General features: G+C 43.6%; 1 protein-coding gene across 2 annotated transcripts in view; it reads right to left on the bottom strand.

The window, feature by feature from the left end:
* ADCY9 (adenylate cyclase 9) overlaps positions 1–21,741 on the bottom strand; it is a 131,081-nt gene extending 109,340 nt beyond the window's left edge. For both annotated transcript variants that reach the window (XM_075010352.1, XM_075010353.1), the window contains exon 1: positions 19,294–21,741. In XM_075010352.1, coding sequence (XP_074866453.1) covers positions 19,294–20,995 — 1,702 coding nt within the window. In that variant the 5' untranslated portion in view covers positions 20,996–21,741. The remainder of the gene's footprint in view (positions 1–19,293) is intronic.
* Between the last annotated feature and the right edge of the window lie 264 nt (positions 21,742–22,005).

The raw sequence follows: 22,005 nt of genomic DNA, 5'->3' as shown, positions 1-22,005 counted from the left end.
AAGGAAACCTGTTAACAGGAATGTAAATTTGTGTGCGACTTAGTTTGTCGATACTAGATATTATAGGATAAGGGCGGAAAGAATAACTGTCATCAAGGCTGGTAAGGGCAGCAACCTGCACCTAAAAATAACCAACCCATAATAAACGTACTTTAAGATTTCTCAGAAGAGGTCTAGAATGACTAGGAAGGGAGCATTCTCAACTCCCACGGCATGGTAAAGACAAAAGGAAAAGAAAGCCAATCAAACACACACAGTTTACAAGATTCTAAATTAACTATTATCTCAGGAAAGAGACTGGACATCATTATTTCACTGACTTGTGGCCGAAAAGCTGGAATCTAATGTATATACCTCCAATCAGCAGAGATAGTAAGTGCACATCTGGACCAAGTTGTCTTGCAGCAATTCTATGTTTTCTAGCAGCCCTTAGTTTGCAGGAGCACAGTTCATTAGGGATCCAATCCTAAATGCGCATATTCATTTGAAAAATCCTCATTGACACTAGTATTCCCACTGAAATTAAATATACTCCTAACATAAGAAGAGATACTTTGCCCTCATTTTGGTTGAACATCTTTGGTGCCTCTTTGTTTCAAGTGTATTTTGTCAGTTTTTCCCAACCATACTACAGTAAACCCTCAATTTAATGGACTCTGATATAACAGACTTTGGAAATAATGGAATCTGTGGGACAGCCCTCCACCGCCACCCCCAAATAAATGCTGGAGACTCACCAGAGCTGCTGCTGAGGCTGGAGGAGCTGCTGGAATGGTTGGGGCTGCTGGGGCTGGAGGGATCTCTGCAGCAGCTGTGGCCACTGGGGCCAGAGGAGCTGGGGGGTCTGCAGCAGGGCACAGGAGCTCTCCTTCCCCAGCCCTGTGTGCATGGAGTATGTTAGCACCCAGCTGCCACTGTCTGCAATGGTGCTGAGCAGCAACCATGGTGTGGGAGGCTGCTAACTACTAGCAGGCTGGGGGCAGCCAGGCTCTACCTTCACGCCGGTGGCTCGGAGCTGGGGGCTGGAGGAGCAGCAGTGCTGAGAGCTACAGGAGGTGAAAGGAGCCAGCCTGGCATTCAGCTCCTCTCCTGGTAATTGGGAGAAGGAGACAGAGATGTGAGAGGAAGAATGGGGCAGGAGGGGGGAAGGAAAAGTGGGAGACAGAGGACAGTCGAGAGTGATGGGCTGGGAAGGTCAGTGCATCATCATACAGTATAACCATTCAGATATAACAGACTTTCATTATTAACAGAGATCCTTTAACCCCATTAGTCCACTAAATTGAGGATTTACTGTATCAGCTTCTCTGTTGATGAATGGCAGTCACTGGGCATTATCTCCAGAGCTGAGGAAGTAGGTCTGCCCCACAAAAGCTCGTCACCTAATAAATTATTTTGTTAATCTTTAAAGTGCTACGTGACTGCTTGTTTGTTTTGTTAGAATACAGACCAACAGGGCCACCTCCTGTTACAATGGCAGTCAGGCATTTAAAATGTCTAAATACACTCTTCTACATTTAGAGGGCAACGGGAGCAATTCTCTATTATCCTTATTTCACTCCCGGTGTCCACTTATGAGGGCTCAACTCTTATACTACACAGTCATATTTTAAAAATATGTAAAAGGAAGCTATTTGAACCATTATAACACAATTCCATTTTAATCATAATAAAATTTGTGTAAGTCATTTGTTATTTTTCACTTTTTTTTTCCAATTTAAGTATCGCGTAGATTACATAGCTATATCACGTTAAGTGTAGATTTTTAAATTAATTGAATTTTAAGTCTGTTACCAAATATTTGTAATCCCTAAAATATCCTAAAAGTATCTTTATGAATGCTGGAAACCATCTGATTTCCAACCATTTACATTTTTGCCATAATAAATTTCTGATTCGTTTTTAAATTTTAATTATCAGTCTAGTTGCAAGGCTTTATCAAAAATGTTCTTTAAATTAGCATGGTTTATTCTTTAAAAATGCATATAATGCTAGGACTTGGTCCAGCTTCTAGGTTAACAATAAGTATTCCAAGGATTAACAAAATCCCTTACTCAGAACAGATTAAACAAAGCCCACTCAGTGCAAGATAAAGCACAGCCATCTTTGTTAAGGCAAGTAATGACAAAACTAACATAGCAGTATATAACTGCCTTTGCTCAGCCTTTATGAGTAACACCTGATCCATACCATTCAGATCTAAATTAAGTCCAAAATTTATTCATGTAAACTGATACAGTATGTTATTTATTTTGCATGGATTACAACATTTTGGTTCAAATCCTGCAAACATTTAAACAAGCAAGGGACCCTTTTGTAATTCTATTTTGAAACACCTTATAACTCTCACCTACATAAGTAGATTAGCTAAACTAAATACAAAAATTCCAAAAATGTTCTTCACAGAGTAAAAATTTAAATGCTTGAGTACCAGTGATAGGGGGCTGACCAGAAATTGCTCAGCCAGCCCTCTGTCACTCCAGCTCCAGGAAGCATCCACCTCCAAACCACCTTCTTTCTAGGGCTTTCAAGCTATTAAAAAAAATTAATTGTAATCAATCATGTACTTAGTCATGCTGTTAATAACAACATAACACTTATTTAAATATTTAAATAATTATTTAAATACACATTTTCAAACACAGGGTGAACAACCCTGGCTGGGCAACAACCTCAGGCCCTGAGTAGCCCAGAACCAGGGAATTTGCCCCACCAGCAGAGATCAATGCAGGCCCCTCTCTGCCGCCGGCTGTGGGGTTCTGCTCCGGGGGCACCAGAGAGGTCAGCACTAACAAAATGGAGATAGGAGGGCACTCACGGGAAGAGGCAGGGTGGCTTTGGAGCAGCACTCCTGTTCACCACTGTTTGTCAGCCACAGGGGTGCACTCTTGGCCCCCAATTGCGAAGCTCTACAGCCACCCTGCCTCTCCCCACAAGTGTTCACCCATCCCTGATCTTCCCTCCCTTAGCTTTAATGCCACAAATGACCTATCTGTAGCGCTCTAGCAGCTCTGGCAGGAGAGGAGTTGCTGAGAACGGAGCCCCTAGCTTTTCCTCATTAGTACTCCAGCCCCAGAACATCCACAGATGCCAGACTCTGCATGTTACCAGACAAGGGAAGTCCAGATTTTAGCAGTCAAACTGCAACACAGAATACAAAGTGTAAAGTACTCTCCTCATAGTTTTATTACAAATATTTGCACTGTAAAAAAAGTAAAAATAAATGCTTTCAATACACCTAATACAAGTATTGTTGTGCAATCTCTTTATCATGGAAGTTGAACTTACAAATACAGAATAGGATACAAAAATACTGCACTCATAGATAAAACAATGTAAAACTTTAGTGCCTGCAAGTCCACAATACTACCTGGAAATGAGAACAGGCTTTCACGTGGCACTGCTGTTGCCAGTGTAGCAAGAGATTTATATGCCAGATGTGCAAAAGATTTATATGTCCTTTATGCTTGACCACCATTCCAAAGGACATGGTTCCATGATGATGACTGATTCTGCTGGACAACGATCCAAAGCAGTGCAAACGGACTCTCATTCATCATCTGAGTCAGATGCCACGAACAGAAGGCTTATTTTCTTTTTTTTGATCGTTGGGCTTCTGTAGCTTGTGCATCAAAAACCCTGAAGACTTCTGACTTTATGCACCACACCTTGTCCCTCTCAGATTTTGGAAAGCACTTTAGTTCCCTAAACCTTCGTTCAAGTACAGATCTGCAAAGACAGTATTCTTAAATCAAACGACATGTGTTGGGCCCTCATCTAAGGCTGCCATAACATGATATATATGGAAGAATGCAGGTAAAACAGAGCAGGGGACATATAATTCTCCCCCAAGTAGTTCAGTAACGAATTTAATTAACACTTTTTTTATACAAGCGTCATCAGCTTGGAAGCATGTCCTGTGGAATGGTAGCTGATGCATGAAGGGGCATATGACAATTTAGCATACCCAGTATGTAAATACCTTACAATGCCAGCTACAATGATGTCATGCAAAAACCTGTTGTCGATTTAAGCTGATATCGTAAATAAGAAGGGGCAGCATTATCTTTCATAAATGTAAACAAACTTGTTTGTCTTAGCAATTGGCTGCACAGGAAGTAGGCCTGAGCAGATTTGTGGGCTATCAAGTTCTACATTGATTTATTTTAGAGTATAGTCATGTAGTAAAAAAATTATGTTTGAGGTTTGCACTTTCATGATAAAGAGATTACACTTCTATATTTGTATTAGGTGAACTGAAAAAATACTATTTCTATTGTTTATCATTTTACAGTCCAAACATTTATAATCAAAAATAACATAAAATGAACACTGTACACATAACATACTGTGTTGAAATTCAAATTGATATATTTGAAAATGTCAAAAAAGTCCAAAATATTTTAAAAATTTAAATCGGTATTCTGTTTAACAGGTGATTAATCAATTCCTGCTGCTCCAAAAGTGCTAGGAAGGAGGGGGAGAAGTAGGAAGTGCAGGGCTCTAGTGCCCCAGTATGTGAGAGGTACATGGGGGAAGGGAAAAAGCAGGGGGTCCATGGGCCATAAGTAGAACCCCAGTAGGCTGCTGCAGTCAGCTCCCTACTTTTGATTGCCAATCACTGAGCTAAAGGATCAAATCAACTATATTAAATGCTAAATTTCAATTTATGGACTACAAAGACAGTTGCACTGGAACAACACAGATCGCAAAGCATGTGAAAACTAGGGACAAAGCATTCTTGGCTGAAGAGATTCAGCTATGTAACAAAATTTCCAAAGAAAATTAGGTTAAACCAGAATCTGACTGGAAAAGCTGTAAAAACCTCTCTCTTCAAAAAAGCTTTTTTCTCTACAGCAAAAACGACAGAACGCAGACACCTCCATAGAGGGAAGGATAAACTCAGTGGTCTGAGCACTGGCTAGCTAAACCCAGGGTTGTGAGTTCAGTCCTTGAGATAGCCATTTAGAGGTCTGGGGCAAATAGATTTGAAAAAGAAAATCAGATCTGTCAGGGATGGTGCTTGGCCTTGCCAAGAGGGCAGAGGACTGGACTCAGTGACCTCTCGAGGTCCCTTCCAGTTCTATGAGATGTGTATCGCCATATATTCATGTGAGGGGGTTTGGGGTTCCCCAAGCTCTGCACCCCGTCTGCAGGCAGGAGTGAGTCTCACTCAGCAGGAGAACAGCGGGTTTATGAGACAACAGGGCACAGCGTCATACAGAGGAATCAGTGCAGCAGGCAGAGACAGCCAGTCAAATCCAGATTGGGGAGAGGAGGCCCCGAGGGACCCCCAGAGCCACGGCCTTGCCCTCTCCTTGGTCTCTGCCTCTCCCAGCCCAGACTAACTGCTTCCAACTCCCAGTTCCAATTCAAACCCCTCAGGCTCCACCTCCTCCTTTGTCTCCAGTACAAAGGTGTTACCTGGTCATCAAGGTTACCCTCAGCAGGAGCCCCACACCCTCTGTGAGCCACTCACATACACACAGGTATCCCCCACTCCATCACAATTCATTTTTACCCAAAGACCTGCAAATTAAAATTAAAAGAAAAACTAATCCTATTAACACAAATCAATAAACAAAACATAGCTGCTCAAACAAGTCACAGACACACAGATTTTACTCTCAAAAAGGAGAGGAAAAGTCCAGGAAGTACCTTAGGAACATAGCTATTGAACCTGATCTGACCCTCAGATATTGCAGTGATAGGAACCAATATAAAACATAAACCCAAAGAGACAGAGAGCGACAAAAAGAAAGTCATTTATCAGATAATCAGAGAAAAAGAAAACTGTACTGGAACTATTGGTGGAAAGCTAAAATACATGTAAAAGTATGCCAAATTAGTTTAGGACTGAGATTTGGGGGAGGAGGGATGTTTGGGTTACTAGAATTATTTTAAAATTTAACAAAAATTCCTGATAATTTTACAAAAAAATTAAGGCTACATATATTTACTGGAATGCAATATACACACAAAATTAATATTATATACATAAAAATAAATTATCATCGGCTTGTTGTTTATATAAAAACAGTATTTATAAACCTCTGTAAAAAGTCTAACTTAATCAAGTAAAAATTTAGTAACAAAGTTTCCAGTTAAGGTAGGAAAACATTACTTTGGTAAACAGCATAGGCCCTGCTGTTTATAACTCTAATCCCTGAGGAATTTCCAGCAGCAGTAACATTTCATAACAGATGATGACCTATTCAATTGAGAATTCTCAGTAGAAGAAATTTAATTACCAATTACTAAGGGTCCCAGAAATTCTTTTTTGATTTGTTATTTTCCTCAGGCTCTTCACCAGCACTCTGAGACAGCCAAAATATCACATTTTCTTGCAGCATTTCCATCTAACAAAACTTCCTGCTTTTAGTCTTAGGATATGTCTACACTACACAGCTTTCAGCCACAAAGCTGATACAGCTCTGTTGCAAAAAGTTAGCGTGTGAACATGTCTGTCCGCACGTTTGATGACAAAATATTTCCTCCCTCAACAAGATGTATCATTCTGTTGAAAGCAGAGCACTCATGCCAAAAAAGTGGCATTCATTCTTTTGCTTGCCACAGCAAAACTTTGTCATTCAGGGAGGCAGGGGCTTAAGCACCCATGAATGACAGAAGTTTTGTCCATCAACTGCAAGTGGAGACACAGCCTAATGCTTTGTCTACACTACCAAGTTAGTCACAAAAAACTGTCTTTTGGCAACAAAACCATAAGATCATACAGACTGCAACAAGACTTGTCAGGAAAATCTCCTGGCTTCAGAGAGAAAAAAAAATCCCCCCTCCCCCCCACCACAGAGTATTTTCTTTTCCCCTCTCTTTATTGTCAACAAATAGCGAGTGCAAAAGCTCATGTTTGTTCTGTTGACTGAACTGGCTTCTGCTATTATCCCACGATGCCTGTCCTGATCAATCTGTTCAGTGTTCTGATCTCAGCTGCACAGCAGGCACGCATCACCACCCCAATTCAAAGCTTCTGGAACAAACAGCAAATGATTTGACTACTCCTGCTCTACCGTACATGAGGAACACAGAAACAGGCAGATTGATAGTGCAGTGGGAGGGCAGGGTGCTTGCTGCTTTGACAATCCTCAGCATGGAGAGCTCACAGTGCCACTCATGATTCTGTCCCATAGCAGCTGAGGAGACTGTGGGAGAAATCAAGAGGGAATCTCAAGATGAGTGGCAATCAGCTCTGCCTTTCCACAACACTGCACTGTGGGATACATACCCACAGTGCACTGCTCATACTATCTATGTGGACATGATCTATTGACAAAGGGAGTAAGTACGAACACTCCGAGTGATTTTTGTTTTCTCAATGTAAGTTAGTGTAGACATACACTAAAATGCTTTGGCAGGCATCAAGAAAAACATTTAAAAGTTATTTCAATCATATCTATAATAAACTAAACATAACACAAAGAGACAAGTTGGGCGAGGTAGTAGCCTTTATTGGGACAACTTCTGCTCATGAAAGAGACAAGCTTTCACACTTACACAGAGCTCTTCTTCAGGTTTGAGATGATCCATACTAGGTATTACCTCACCTATCTTGTCTTGCCAGCATCCTGGCCAGTGTTCTCTACAAACTGTGTGCTTGTGTGGCTGTTCAGGAGAGACTCAAATGCCACACAACTTATTAGCAGATCACCAACAGCTAAATTTTTTATTTCTAATGGCAGTGAACGTAGTTTTATTTTGCACCTGGATGGAAAAGATTAGAGCGTGGATTCCCAATCTATGGGTCAGGACTCAAACATGGGTCACCATTAGGTTTTCTAAGGGTCACCGGCTGGGGGCTTCAAACCAGATGTAGCTCTTTAAGGGGCCATTTGCAGCTCCCGCCACTTCTGCTGCTCACTCCTTCACCTCCCAGTCCCTGCCCTGCCGCATTGAAATAGAATGCAACTTAATTGGTCTAACAGATGGCAAGAGAGATGCAGCCATTAAACCAGTTAAATTGAGTCCCATTTCAGCGCAGGAAGGACAGGGAACTGCCAGTGCTGGGGGAAGAAAGTAGGAGGGCTGGGGGGGAGTTGCACAGAGGAGGTGGTGGCAGCCTGGCAAAGCAGCAGCAGGGTGCAGCAGTGGCACTTGTGGGAGGCAGGTGGGAGGGCATTTTGGGGCTGCAAGGGGTTTAAGCCTGGGGGTGGCTGAATCTAGATTTATAAAAAAATTGTTTCCTGGGGAGAACCTCCCCCTCCTTCATCCCCACCCCTGGTTTTGAATTGCCTTGGGTCATAAAGTCTTACTGAATTGTCACATTGAGGTTGCTGTCTTGAAAAGGCTGAGAACTGCTGGATTAGAGGAAATATTGCCTAGGACCAGCACAGCTATACCACCTTTATAAATACTAGATAGATAGGCAAATGTAGTTATTGTAGTGGAAAGATCAGTGATCAGTAAAGAGAATGAGACAAGAAAAAAGGCAACTAAAAATCTCCTTTGGGCACAAAAAAAATTCTATTAAATGCACTGAGGACCAGGTTTACAGAGCTGCAACACTTGAAAAACTGTTAACTCATGAAAATAAATAATATCCTTCAGTGACTCAACTCAACAGAATAACATGGCCCATGATAGCTGACTTACTTCTCTTTTAGTGAGAGGGAGTTAAATCTTAATTTAACAAGATGAATTATTTGTTTTAAAATGTCAATACTAGCTACAAGGGTTGCCAACTTTTGATTGCAGAAAACCAAACACCCTTGCTCCATCCCTCCTTGGAGCTCATGCCCCCTGCTCATTCCATCCACCTTCCTTCTACTGGTCACTGTTCCCCAGCCTCACTCCCTTACACCAGACTGGGGAAAGGAGTTGGGGTACAGGAGAGATTAAGGTCTCTGACTGAGAATGCAGGCTCTGGAGTGGAGCCAAAAATTATGGGTTCAGTGTGCAGGGAAACCCAGGACTGGGGCAGAGGGTTGGGATGCATCAGGGAGCGGGAGGGAGTTTGGGTGTGGGAAGGAGCTCAGGGTTGAGGAAGAGCAGGGTGCAGGCTTTGGGCAGCACTTTTGTCAAGCAGCTCCCAGGGTGCCGTGACACATTCCTCTGGCTCCTAGGTAGAGAAGTGCCCCACATCTTCCACTGATAGTAGTTTCTAGCCAATGGGAGCTGAGAGCCAGCACTCAGGACAGCACCTCTATCATAGCCAGGGGCAGCACATGGAGCCCCTCTGACCACCCCGGCATGTAGGAGTCAATGGGACATGCCGGCTGCTTCCAGGCCTGTGTGAAGCCAGCAGCTGCAGCCACCCAGGTTTTTAGAAGCCCAGTCACCTGTGCTGACTAGCACCGCCACGGTCACTTTTCAACCAGGCATTCTGGTCGAAAACTGGACGACTGGCAGCCCACTAACTATCCAGTACTAAGAGTAAATTCACAAACTTAAGACCTGGGACATATCTACACTGTCCTGCAAGTTCGGACTATTGTACTGAGGTTAGAACAGCATGACACACCAAAGTGCTGAATAGTAACAAAGAGGAAGCCGTGCTAGTCTATACACTATCAAAACAAAAAGCAGTCAAGTAGCACTTTAAAGACTAGCAAAATGGTTTATTAGGTGAGCTTTCGTGGGACAGACCCACTTCTTCAGACCATAGCCAGACCAAAGTCTGTTCTGGTCTGGCTATGGTCTGAAGAAGTGGGTCTGTCCCACGAAAGCTCACCTAATAAACCATTTTGCTAGTCTTTAAAGTGCTACTTGACTGCTTTTTGTTTTCAAAGTGCTGAACTGTAACTTCCCCTGAGGAAGCAGCAGGTATGAACTAAAGACTTCTTAATTCACATTATGATGGTCCTCTTCAAAGAGGACCACAGTAGGCATCCTTCAGTCTGCATAGACTATGGATCGCGCCCTTTAAAGTTTCAATTGAGGACTTCATTTACAGCGTCTATTGTGACTATGAAGACCCACACAAGAGCGACAGTCCTTGCTGCACCTCTTGCAGATGTAGTGGGTGTCTGGCAAGTCCTTATTGTGCTTTCTGTGCGCTCGCTTCTCCTCTGCTAGCTGTCTGATCTTCATCTTGCCCTTCTGAAGGCCCTTGTGTAACCCCTGCCTCCATCTGCTGCGGTCATCTGCTAGTTCTTCCCAGTTGTCCAGCTCGATGTCTACCTCTCTGAGGTCTCTCTTGCAGACATCTTTGTAGCGCAACTGGGGGCGTCCGGAAGGTCCTTTGCCAGAGGCTAGCTCACCATACAGGATGTCTTTTGGAATCCTTCCTTCATTCATCCTGTGGACGTGGCCAAGCCAGCGGAGCCGACGCTGCCTGAGGAGGGTGTGCGTGGTTTTTCCAGCTTGCTCAAGGACGGCAGTGTTGGTCATTCTGTCCTTCCATGATATTCCAAGGATGCGCCTGAGGCAGCGCAAGTGGAAGTCGTTCAGCCTCTTTTCCTGGCGGGCATACAGGGTCCAAGTCTCGCTGCCATAGAGGAGGGTGCTGAGGATGCAGGCTCTGTAGACTTGCATTTTGGTGTGAGTGTACAGCTTGTTGTTATTCCACACTCTCTTGCTGAGTCTGGACAGAGTTGTGGCTGCTTTTCCAATCCTCCTATTTAGCTCAGTGTCCAACGACAGGGTGTCAGTGATGGTGGACCCGAGGTAAACGAACTCGTGGATGACCTCTAACGTATAGTTGTCAATGCTGATTGATGGGGATTCAGCAACATCCTGACCGAGTACGTTTGTCTTCTTTAGGCTGATGGTAAGCCCAAAGTCCTTGCATGCTTTGGAGAACTGATCCAGTAGTTTTTGAAGCTCGTCTTCTGTGTGAGACACTACAGCAGCAGCATCCGCGAACAGCATGTCTCTGATGAGGACTTCTCGCACCTTAGACTTAACTTTCAGCCTTGCAAGGTTAAACAGTTTCCCATCATATCTTGTGTGCAGCAAGATGCCCTCTGTTGAAGATTCAAAGGCATGCTTCAGGAGGAGTGCAAAGAAGATCCCGAACAATGTCGGGGCAAGCACGCTCTTCCAAACAAAGAGGACCACATTAATACAAAGAAGGAACCTTTTAGTTTGTGTCAGCAGCATCTACACAGGGAAGATTCAGTGCAACACTTTGCAGCACGCTGCTATTTATACTAGATCAAACTGTTGATACTTCTGCCCTCAGACTTCTGAAACACAGACTGTTTGCTACCAGTACTTCCTAGAAAGTTAAATAATCCTCCCCAACATCTCACTGCATAACACAGAAAAATATTTGGATCCAGTACTGCTAGGTCTCTTTGAAAACAATTATTTGAAATATTCACAGATAATTTCATAAGAATCATTGTAAATTCAACTTCCTTGCTCCAGAACTGTTCCTACCAGCTGTTATTTCCTAAAGATGCTGCATCCTCTTATCTTCCATTAAAGTCAAAGGGGGCTGAAAATGATCATCACTTTGCAGGATGGGTCTTATTAGTCCATTAAAGAAAGAAAATGTGTAAAGACTGGATTTATAAAACTACTATCAATGAAGACACATTTAAAGTCAGGGTCACTTATTAAAAACCAATCTAGCTGAATTTTCTAAATAAAACTTTTTCATGTGGCAGCAATGCAATGAACACCATCTGATATAGTTTATAAACAAAAAAATCATGAAAACAAATTATTTGGTAAACTATAAAAAAGGGTTAAGGTGGAAAGAAAACCTCAAGATCACATTTCTTTCAAACATGTGACTTAAGCTGCAATATATGAGAAAAGGTAACTAAATACTATCTTTCACTGGCATAACTCAAAACTCAACAGAATAACATGGCCCATGATACTTAACATTTGTTTAGCGGGAGGAAGTTAAATCTTATATTGACATGGTGGTGAATCTTTTGTTTTAAAATGTCAATACTAGCTACTAGTAGAAGTTTCAAATAAAAAGTTAGGTGTAACAGTCCTCCTGTAGGTTTATAACATGAAATAAAGCTTGCTAGCATGAAACAATTTTTGAAAGCATAATTTATTCCCATAGCACACATCTCTCAGTTGCTGGGTCATTAAATACAAGCATATGCATTTTCATTGTCAGAACAGCCATAATATATGTCCACATTTATCAAAATTGTCAACCTCTCCTGGCTATTGGTCTGGCTACCTTTTTCATATCTTTCTCCTACTCCTCAAAGCACGCATGCACGCGTGCAGACACACAGTTTGCCCTTACAAGGAAAATAAGAAATCTATTTTCTGCTAGTCCTGCACCAGTTTGGAGACTGCTGATTAACAAGAAGCCAGGAATAACTTGGCAAGAGAACTGAATCTCGTGTATCACATTGATTTCAACACTTTCCTTCAAACAAGGCCAAATTCTGATACTGTACTCTTTACTGAATACCAGCTTTCTCTACAAGTGGCCCATTGACTTCAGTGGGACTACTTGTAGTTCACATAACAAAAGATAGAAGGGTATCATTAACTGACATTTATCTGCACCAGAAAATACCTAACAAATCAACCTGAACCAAACATACATAACTTCAACCAGTTTGAAAAGAAAAACTAAAGAAAAAAAACATGATTTTCTTCATATTAGAATATAGACAAAAGACCTGGATTAGTACCAGACATAACAAATGATACATTTTCTTTTATTTTGTTGTTACTGCAGCAACTAGGTGACAGTATCTCAGCAAACAAGACACAGATAACAATGACACAGGCTACAGAAATCTGTACCCAATGAGGTCTGTAGGACAGCTAAACATCCTTAAGAAAGTATTATTTCCATACAAAAGAAACTAAGCTAAGGTATAGACAAATGTGTTCCATATTTCAGTGGTTTTAATGCCTATTACTTTTCAAGAGTGCATCAGTTTCTCAGAGGGATATGGTGGGTTAGGTAACATCTTATACCGAACCAAATTCAATCAAGGTTAAATTCACAAGAAACTCCAACTTACTAGTTATTTTCATAACCAATTGTCCAATGCTCTGTTAACTGTCTCCAGGCCCTTGTGAGGCAAGTACTGTTATCTTCATTTTACAAAAAGTTGATCAAACGTGCCCAAAGGCTATAAACTGAATCAGTGAAATTCAAGATTAGATCTGCCAGCCTCATACTATTTTTTCCAGAGAACACTGCCTGAAACCCCCTTAAATATAAAAATTCACAATTAAGATAGCGTACACTTTCATATTACGCATTAGAAATGCCATCTCATTCTCCCTTCCTTTAAGATAAAACATCTGAAAACATGCCACATACTCTGGTTTTTGTCGTGCGTATCACACTCAAAGCTCCACCAAGAACTGCCATGGGGCAAGATGGGAAGGGGGGCTGGCTCAGTGCCCTAGAAGGGACAGTGCCAATGGTAGAAGGAGCAGGGTCTAGTGCATTTGGGCCTCAGCGTCACTGGGACCGTGGCATTTCCCCCTCCCTCTGCTCCCTCCAAGCCACTGCGCCACTGTGGTATTCAAATAGGCCCGGAGCTCCAGCCACCACCTCTGATACTTTGTCAGCAGTGATTGCTGGAGCTCTGGGCCCATTTGAAAGGCGAGGGGCAACAGCCTCCTTCCCCCCTCATTTAAGATATGAGAACTGCATAGCTGGAGCTACTGTATCTTAAATAGATTTTTGCAGCTGTCCCCACAGTGTAAGGTCAAGGAGAGAAACTTCCCTATTGACTTCCCTTACTCCTTATGACTGCGAGGAGTGCCAGGGTTGATGGCGATGCTCTGCTCATTTGATTTAGCATGGCCATATAAGGTGCACCAAATCAAAGCCTGGAAGTCCAACTGCCCGTGAGTATAGCCATGCCCTGAGTGTCATAATTTATCACCATCTTAACTTTTGCTGTTTTAATACAAATGCTGTACTTTTATGGTCTGGGCATATTAAGATTGTATATAGAGACGAGGAAGCTATTTACGTAGTGACACTTGGAGAACCGGTTGCCATATGGAATCACAGGGCCTGACATCACAAGGTTCTGCGCTTCATCTACAAAAAATACAGAGCACTCTCTTCGTCTCCCAGAGTCAAGTCCTTAACACAGAACGGGGAAAAACTACCTTCACTATCTCACACATACTGAGTATGACTAAAGAAGGAGGTAAAATATAGTACAACTGAGATCAAGTACAAGTGTAGACACACCCTAAGTTACAATTTGTCTACACAGCACAGCTTTTAGGAACACACCCATGTCGCTAAAATGAGGCAGTGTAAACTCCGTTGGCCCTTTTGCTTTCAAAAATCTTACACACACACACCATTTGCTCTGAGTGCTGTTTACACTAGCACTTGCAAAGCAAAGCTTTCTGTGGTTGGGGTGGGAAGGCTTTGACATCTGTGAACAACAAGAGCTTTGTTGCTCAATTGCCAGCTCAGACAAAGCCTTAGGCTTGCTGGAATCCAGCCTCTTTCCTAAGAGCAGCACAATGAGCCACCTATGGACCTTGGCTAGGGCAATGTTTCTTAAACTATGTTCCGCGGAACACGGGTGTTCCATGAACAACTAGCAGGTGGGGCACGAACCTCTGACACTTTCTTGATATCCTGCTCTGGTGGTATATATTTTCTGTTAATAAAACCAGATACAATGTTACTTTTCATTATTATGATACCTGATTAAATTACTTCGTTTTGATTTTGCTGTATATGTTGCTGGTCAGGGTTTTTTGGTCTCAATATATTTTTTTGGTAAAAAATTTTCACAGGTGCTCCACATAAAAAATATTGTTTAGTGTTCTGTGGTGGCAAAAAGTTTAGGAAACACTGCTCTAGAGTACCAAAAGAAGATTCCCACAATTACTCCCCAGCCAAACCCTGCAATGGCACCAGATCACTCAAGATCTTCTGGGGAGAGGATTTCTTCCTAAGGATTCAGGTGTTCCTCACAAGAGAAAGCATGCACCTGAGCATAAGCACATACAGAGATGCATAGGGCAGGAGCAAATGCAGCAGATGAGGAAGGTGCTCTCCTGTCCTAGCTTAGATTAATACAATTACCTTTGTCTTACACTTTCCAATTACAAAAACTAGGGTCAAGCAGAAATGTTTAATTATGGTGACTACTTGAAAAAAAATGTAATTCACAAAACACCTTGTCTGATTAATTTCAATTTTGATAACAAAAAAGTCTCATTTTCATTTATACATTTCCAGTACTGACCACTCTTCCGATTTTTGGAGGCATGTCGTTTTACCACAGGAACATGACTGAAGCTCCCATTCCAGCTTCACAGTCATCCAAAGAGATCTCCAGCAAAAATGAGGAAAGACTTGACTGCCACAAATTTATAAATCAGACACAGACTACATCTATACTAGAGAGTTTTGCCAACAAAACTCACTGCATGTCCACATGCAAAATGCGTTCTGTCAACACAAAACACACCGCACACTCACATAAAAAATGCGTTTTCTCTACTGTCTGTCAACAAAACTCGGCACTTCTGCCAACAGTATTCTGCCTCACCACAATGAGGAATAACACCTTTGTCAACAGTTTCTGTCAACTAAAAAGCCATGTAGATGCTTGGGGGGGGGGCCTCTGTCAATAGACAGGACTTCTAGTTCACTGGGCAGCCCTGTTTGCTGAGCTTCCGGTTGGCCATTCTGTTGAGAGTGCAGAGGGGCAGTCTGGCCCCTCTCTGTTGATGGAGCAGATCAACAGAGCAATGTGCTTGTGTGTGTGGACGTGATCTGTCGACAGAAGTTTTGCCGGAATATCTCCTTCGACAATAACTTCTGTCTACAGATTGCTGTATTGCAGACGTAGCTATAGAGAATTCATTTTAAAATGGAAGATAGCTAGTATCAAAATTAAATGCCCACCATTACCATTGTGGCACTACATACAATTCAAAGTAGTAATGTGAAAAAGCAAAACAGAATGACATTATCAAGAAAACGGTACACCCAGCTGAAGGGGTGGGGTAGGGGGGAAAGAACTTAGAAATGAAATACTGGATGGTAAATAAATCTTATTAGCACTACAACAGTACAGCTGAATGCTAATATCCTAGGATTATACCACCTCACCCATTTTCCTCTTCTCTCAAGTCTGCTATCAACTCATTCCCACAGATGGTCCACTCATAAGGTTAAGGTTTCCAAACATATCACCCCTTCATCTCAAAAATATGCGTTATATGTCCCTCAGTAGGTCCTTGCCATAGGACAAGGTAGGGAAACAAGCAACCATTGGTGCAGGGATTTCAATTCCTACTACAGAAATCTCTCAGAATTTCTGCTTCAAAAACTCTCTGAAGCAGGTCTGGGACTCCCACATATCTGTACACAGCATCTGCTATGCTAAACTGGTATCACTGCTTTTCTTTATTCTGTTTTATTCATGTTGTTATGCCCACCTATCACTGTGCTACACTGCCCCTGCAAAAATAAGACACCGTATTGCAGAACATATGCATCATAATAGCTCTCAAAACTGCTGTCATGAGGGAAAGGGGCCACCTCCAACACCGTTATACATAAGGTATGATTTTGTTTTATTTTAAAAAACACATGCCTACATACTTTTATTTATGTCTGTATTTTGATAGAGTGTGCAAGACGGAGACAGAGCTTGTGCAAGTAAGATAGCTCCTTCATCTATATCAAGGAAAGGGAGGGAAAAGCTATATATTTCACACTTTCCTCATTAAAATAATTCTTCCATGAATGGGACAGAGGGGGCACAAATGAATGGCTCTGGAGAAAATTATATTTACTTGTAATGTCTCTCACCTCAAGATCCTAGTTTTAATCCAAACACTTTCAGTTTGAAATCTATTCCATTTTCAAAATTTAGTTAAAAGCCTGTTCTACGCCACAGGTTCTGCCACATTTTATGCTTTTAAAAAAGTCACATTTCCTTATTTACTCTACTTCTTTTCTCTTTCACTGTTTGTGCAAATCTTTCATAGAGTAACAGGTGAAATGGGCTACACACAAAGTACTGTCAAATACACAAAATCAATTAAAATATTTTCTAATTTTTATCATAATGTTAAGTAAAAAATCATTAAAATATGATATTTAACTTAGTAATATCCCTTTAGAAGACATTACTATCTAAACTCAGTTTGCTGGGCTGTGTGTAAGGTAGGTTAAATATGTAAGGTAAGTTCACATGCCTCCACAAAATTTAACTGTAGTAATGTAGTGCAGAGAGGCAGTCTCTGAGGTAAAAAAACTCTTAAGCCAGTTCTAGGTCAATATCAACACATTAAACTCTGCACAGATAACCACAGACAGCCAGTACAAACCATGACACTCTGGTTGAACGTGCCTATAGCCAGATATTCTGCTTACCAGCCAGGTTACTGAGTATTGCACTAGCTGTCAGTTCTGAATAGACTCAGCATGTAACCCTGTGTACAGAACATTTTAGCAATCAAGACTGGAATGGGGAAAGGTATGAATTACAGAAGCATGGTCACTTTGCAAAGGAAAGATTGCTAGCTCCTAGCCAATCACACACGAGAAAAAAAAAAACTGGCCATCATGCAATCATCATGATCATCCAGGGATAACAAAAGGGATTCTAAGTTTCTAATCATATTCTTATGATGCAAGCATGTGTGACATATACAGCGCGCACACACATGCACAATCAGCAGGACATAATTTTTATCATCTCTTCTGCATCGCTCTTCCCCCAGCCCACTAACACCACTTCTGTCTTATCTAGATGGAGCCCCTATCAATTTACCTCGACCACAACCTCCGGTAGTCACCACCAGATACTATAAACGGTACTGTAAGAAAGACAGAAATCCATAGCTGAGTGTAATCAGCATATTGAAGACAATACAACCCAGGATTCCTTATTAATCCTCGTAATTGCCTTGTATAATTGTGTGAAGACAAAATGGAACCATGAGAAAGGCCACACGAGAGCAACCTTGAGGTTGAGCAATAAGTGCTCTACTTTGTGATCACCACAGAGAATAACAAACTCACTTCAGAGCAGCAACATCAACTTTTGCAGTCATGAACAAACCCAGGAGTGACACATTGCAATTCAATGGCACTAAAGGTAGCTGATACTTATTTGGACCAACAAGGGGATTTAATTTTCATCCATGACTCGATCATCATCCACCAACACAAGGACAGCACCCAGCTCAGTACACAGTTTGACAACAGTCAAGGAAAGAGTTGTTTATCCACAACCTTTCCAGTAAACTTAATCAGAAACACCAAAGAATCAGCTCAGGTTAGCAACAATACAGCTTTTCCAATATCTGACTTTTTAAAAAAAATTACATTCTTGCCTACTGCTCTTTAAAAGAAAGTTAAAGTGTCATCAGCTGTCAGTAAACAACACCTTTAACCAGACATTGGTAAAGTAAAAATCCCTGACCCAAAGTCTAAGCAAAAAAAAAAAAAAAAAAGACCTGCTTTTGCTTTAGGACTCCAGCTGCACCTTCAGAGCCTCCAGCCACCTGTGTCACCACCAGTCTTTCTAGCATCTATCTTTTCCATCCATGCTTCAGATCATTACCTCAGAATCACACATGTAAGGGCAAATAACTCAATGTTCTCATCAAGAAAACATTACACCTCTTTTTCTATTTAAAATGAGCACAAAAAAACCCTGACTGTTAGACATCCATATAAACAATAAAAATATAAGAAAAATCTATTTTCCTTCTTAATAGCAAGTTTGTATTTGTTGTGTGTACCTGAGCTCTTCTTAAAGCCATGGAGATTGGAGCATTTACTAGCTCAGGAAGCCACCATAACTTTTGCTAACCCTGAATTTTAACTCCTCAGCTGTAACAACTTGCTACCAAACTGGTAGCTACAACATTGCTGAGGTTTCTCCTGAATTCATTTGTCATTTCCCACCTGCGCAGATAGGGGTAAATAAAAAGCATTAACTCACTTGTTTTACGGTGGTTAAAATCCAAATTTCAGTACAATTTTTTATATAATTATGGAAAACACACATGCCTTATGTATGACACATGAAGTTAATTATTAGTAAGTTTACCTACCGAATTAAAAGATGACATACTGTATTAAAACAAGGACATTTGTCGAATAATGAAGATGCTTAACAGTATTTTTATTAGGTGACATTCCTACAGTGGAGATTTTAAGGAATTTTGAACTCAGCAAATATTGCGAGTACTTCAGAAGTTCTTACATGCCAGTCGTCCCTTCCTGAAGTGCCACATTCTGCAGTTCTATGCTGTTGCTCCGTTACTGCTTATACTGTTAAACGTAAAACTTATTCAATTTGCCTATGTCAGTAAAACACAGGCCAGCAAACAGGCAACCTAAGACACTCTCCCTCGTGACTATTCATTACAAAATAAAGTACATACCTTTTAACTGGTCAGCTACCACACTCTGTCCAACTCGTTCGATAACCTTTCCATCTTCCATTTCGTAACGGTCATCCAAATATTTGGCAGTAGCTTCCGAAATATGGACCTTCCCAGCCACCCCCAGCTGCTCCATTAGATTGGCCAAGTTGACGTCATTGGACCACACATCAAATTTAAACCTCCTCATCCCCAAAATTCCACAAAGGACTGTCCCAGTGTGAACTCCAACTCTCATGTTCACCATTTCTTTTTTCTCTTGGCAAAACTGTTCTATGGCTTTAATCATACCCAAACCCATCTCAATGCAGCAATAGGCATGATCCGCTCGGGGCTCTGGACATCCTGCTACGCAGTAATAACAGTCTCCCAAGGTACTTATCTTCTCACATTTGGTATCCTCGCACAAACGGTCAAAACGGCCAAACAGATCGTTCAAAAGCCCCACTAATGCATGGGCAGATTTGTTTGCACTCATTTTAGTAAAGCCAACGATATCCGCAAACAAAATACTCACTTGTTCAATCTGCTGCATTTTAAAAGGACGGAATATTATGGGGGTTTTCTGTATGGAGGGTTTTTTCTTCCTGCTTTTGGGGCTTGAGGTGGAATGACGTTTGACCGAGTTCTCACTTTCATCATCCCCCTGCTTCATTAAGTCATCAGCTATTATTCTTGGCATCACGGAATGAATCATCCTCTCTTTCAGTGCTTTTTCCACTTCCAAATCTTTTCCATGCATGATTGATTGCCCCACTTTCAAAAATGTGCTTCTTGATCTGACTTCAGACATGATAAATAAATGAATACCGATAGCATGGATACAGATGTGAAGCAAGGCTTTACTTAGCAGTTCCCAGTAAATGACACTGGCTCCAACGGGTGGAAAGCATTCTCCGTCACTGAAATGATAACCAAAGGTTTCAAAAAGGACTGAGTAAGATAGCCCCAGAAACAAGCTTAAGTACAAAGGTAAGTGCATCACCGTGTAGAGCAACAAGAGCACTTCAACGCACATAGAAAAACTGCCTACTTGAGAAAGGCAGGTGTCCGTGACTCTCACAGGGGGAGTATGATTGGATGCATCACTGCTGCCCGAGATAGGGGCCAAAACTTGGAACTGTGGCGCCAGGGTCAAAATGAAAACCATGAGGGTGAGAGTCAGTGAGGTCCACACGTAATGCTGGGCATAAGTCTTAGTGAAAGTGAACAAAAAAAACGCCACACATACCAAAAGGAAGCACAGAGCTGGCACCACAAAGACAATCAGTTTCTCTCTCATGTGAATTCCAAAATATATACCCCAGAGGAGACAGGCCACGCCAATGTAGAAAAGGGCATAGCGAAATCTACGCTGGGTCTGCGGGAAGCATCTCTCCATACAGGCCTCTTCCAGGTTGTTGGAGTCGAACTTGGGATTCCACCACTTGGAGGAGGCTCTCTCAAAAAGCTGCGGCAGCTTCTTCTTGCGCAAACCCCTACCGCTGCCTCCCCCTCCTCCTGTTGTTCTGCGGGCACCTCCAGACTCCCCAGAGCTGCTACAGCTGGAGGAGATGCTGTACTTGCAGTGCTTGGCAGAGGAGCAACCCTGGTGCTGTCTGGGGTTGATTTTGACCATCACACTGTTACTGTCCCCACTGGAGTCGCAGCTCACCTCGGTGCTATGGTGATGCAGCAACTGCTGGTGTGGCGGGGAAGCCATGTTGTCAGATTTCCTTGAGGAGGTGGCTCCTGAGGACTTTAAACACCATTCGCGGCGTGACCCTTGAACTTTCTGGCGGGGGGCTGCTGCTGCTAGAAGAGCCGCTTGTCAATCCCCGGAGCAATCAGTGCCCGTTGAAAGAACCCGCCAGGCAGCGCTACAGCACTCAGGCCCCTCATCCTTCCAGCAGGGCAGGAAACACAGGAGGCTGGGACCGAGGCGGGCCCACATAGCCCAGGCTGGCCCGGGAGGAGATCTGCCCAGCGGGCTGCCCCCTACCTGGGGGGCGGGGGGCTGGCCCCGTCTTGCGCTGGCCCCCCGCGCCCGTCGCCGTCAGGGCAGGTCACTGCGGGGGGAGGCTGGAGCCGCCCCCGCCGGGCGCGGCCCGCTCCTCCATCCGCTCGGCAGCTCCCCGCCGAGGAGGGCCCGGGAGGCCCGGCGCTGGGCGGCTCTCGCCGCGGAGGGGGGCGGCCCAGCCCGACTTGGCGCTGCAGGGGCCGGGGCCCTTCCCCGCACCGGCGGCCTCGGGACGCCTGGCAGCCGCTCCGCTGAGGGGAAGGAGGGAGGCAGCCGCCGGGGGCGCCGCGCCGCGCCGCGCCGCTCCGGCCGGCCGGGGAAGGGAGGGGCGGCCCCCGCAGTCCCGCCGGCCGCCTCGGCGCTTGGGGCCGCGGCCCGGCTCCCTCCGGCCGCTTAATTCAATTACCGTCCCGGCGGGGCGGGGCCGGGCCAGGCGCTCCGCGGCGGGCGCTGGCTGGGGGGGGGGGGGGGGGCGCTGCCGCCGCTGCCGCTCCTCCGGGCAGGGCGGGGGCCGCTGTGGCGACTCAGGCGCGCGGCTGCGAAGGGGCGCGGGGCGCCGCCACCATCTTCTTCTGCCGCCGGCTGTCACCGAGCGAGCGGGCGGGCGGGCTGAGGGCTCGCGCGGCGGCGCTCGTGCCCGTGCCACCCTCCCCTCCCCGCGGGGCGAGCAGGCGGGCGCGCGCCCTCGAGACCGAGCCCGGGCGGCGCTAGCG

Source organism: Carettochelys insculpta, chromosome 16 (genome assembly GCF_033958435.1).
Source record: "Carettochelys insculpta isolate YL-2023 chromosome 16, ASM3395843v1, whole genome shotgun sequence".
NCBI classification, from domain to species: domain Eukaryota; kingdom Metazoa; phylum Chordata; order Testudines; family Carettochelyidae; genus Carettochelys; species Carettochelys insculpta.
The sequence above is the reverse complement of the archived record's forward strand: the minus strand, read 5'-3'. Positions and strand labels throughout refer to the sequence as shown.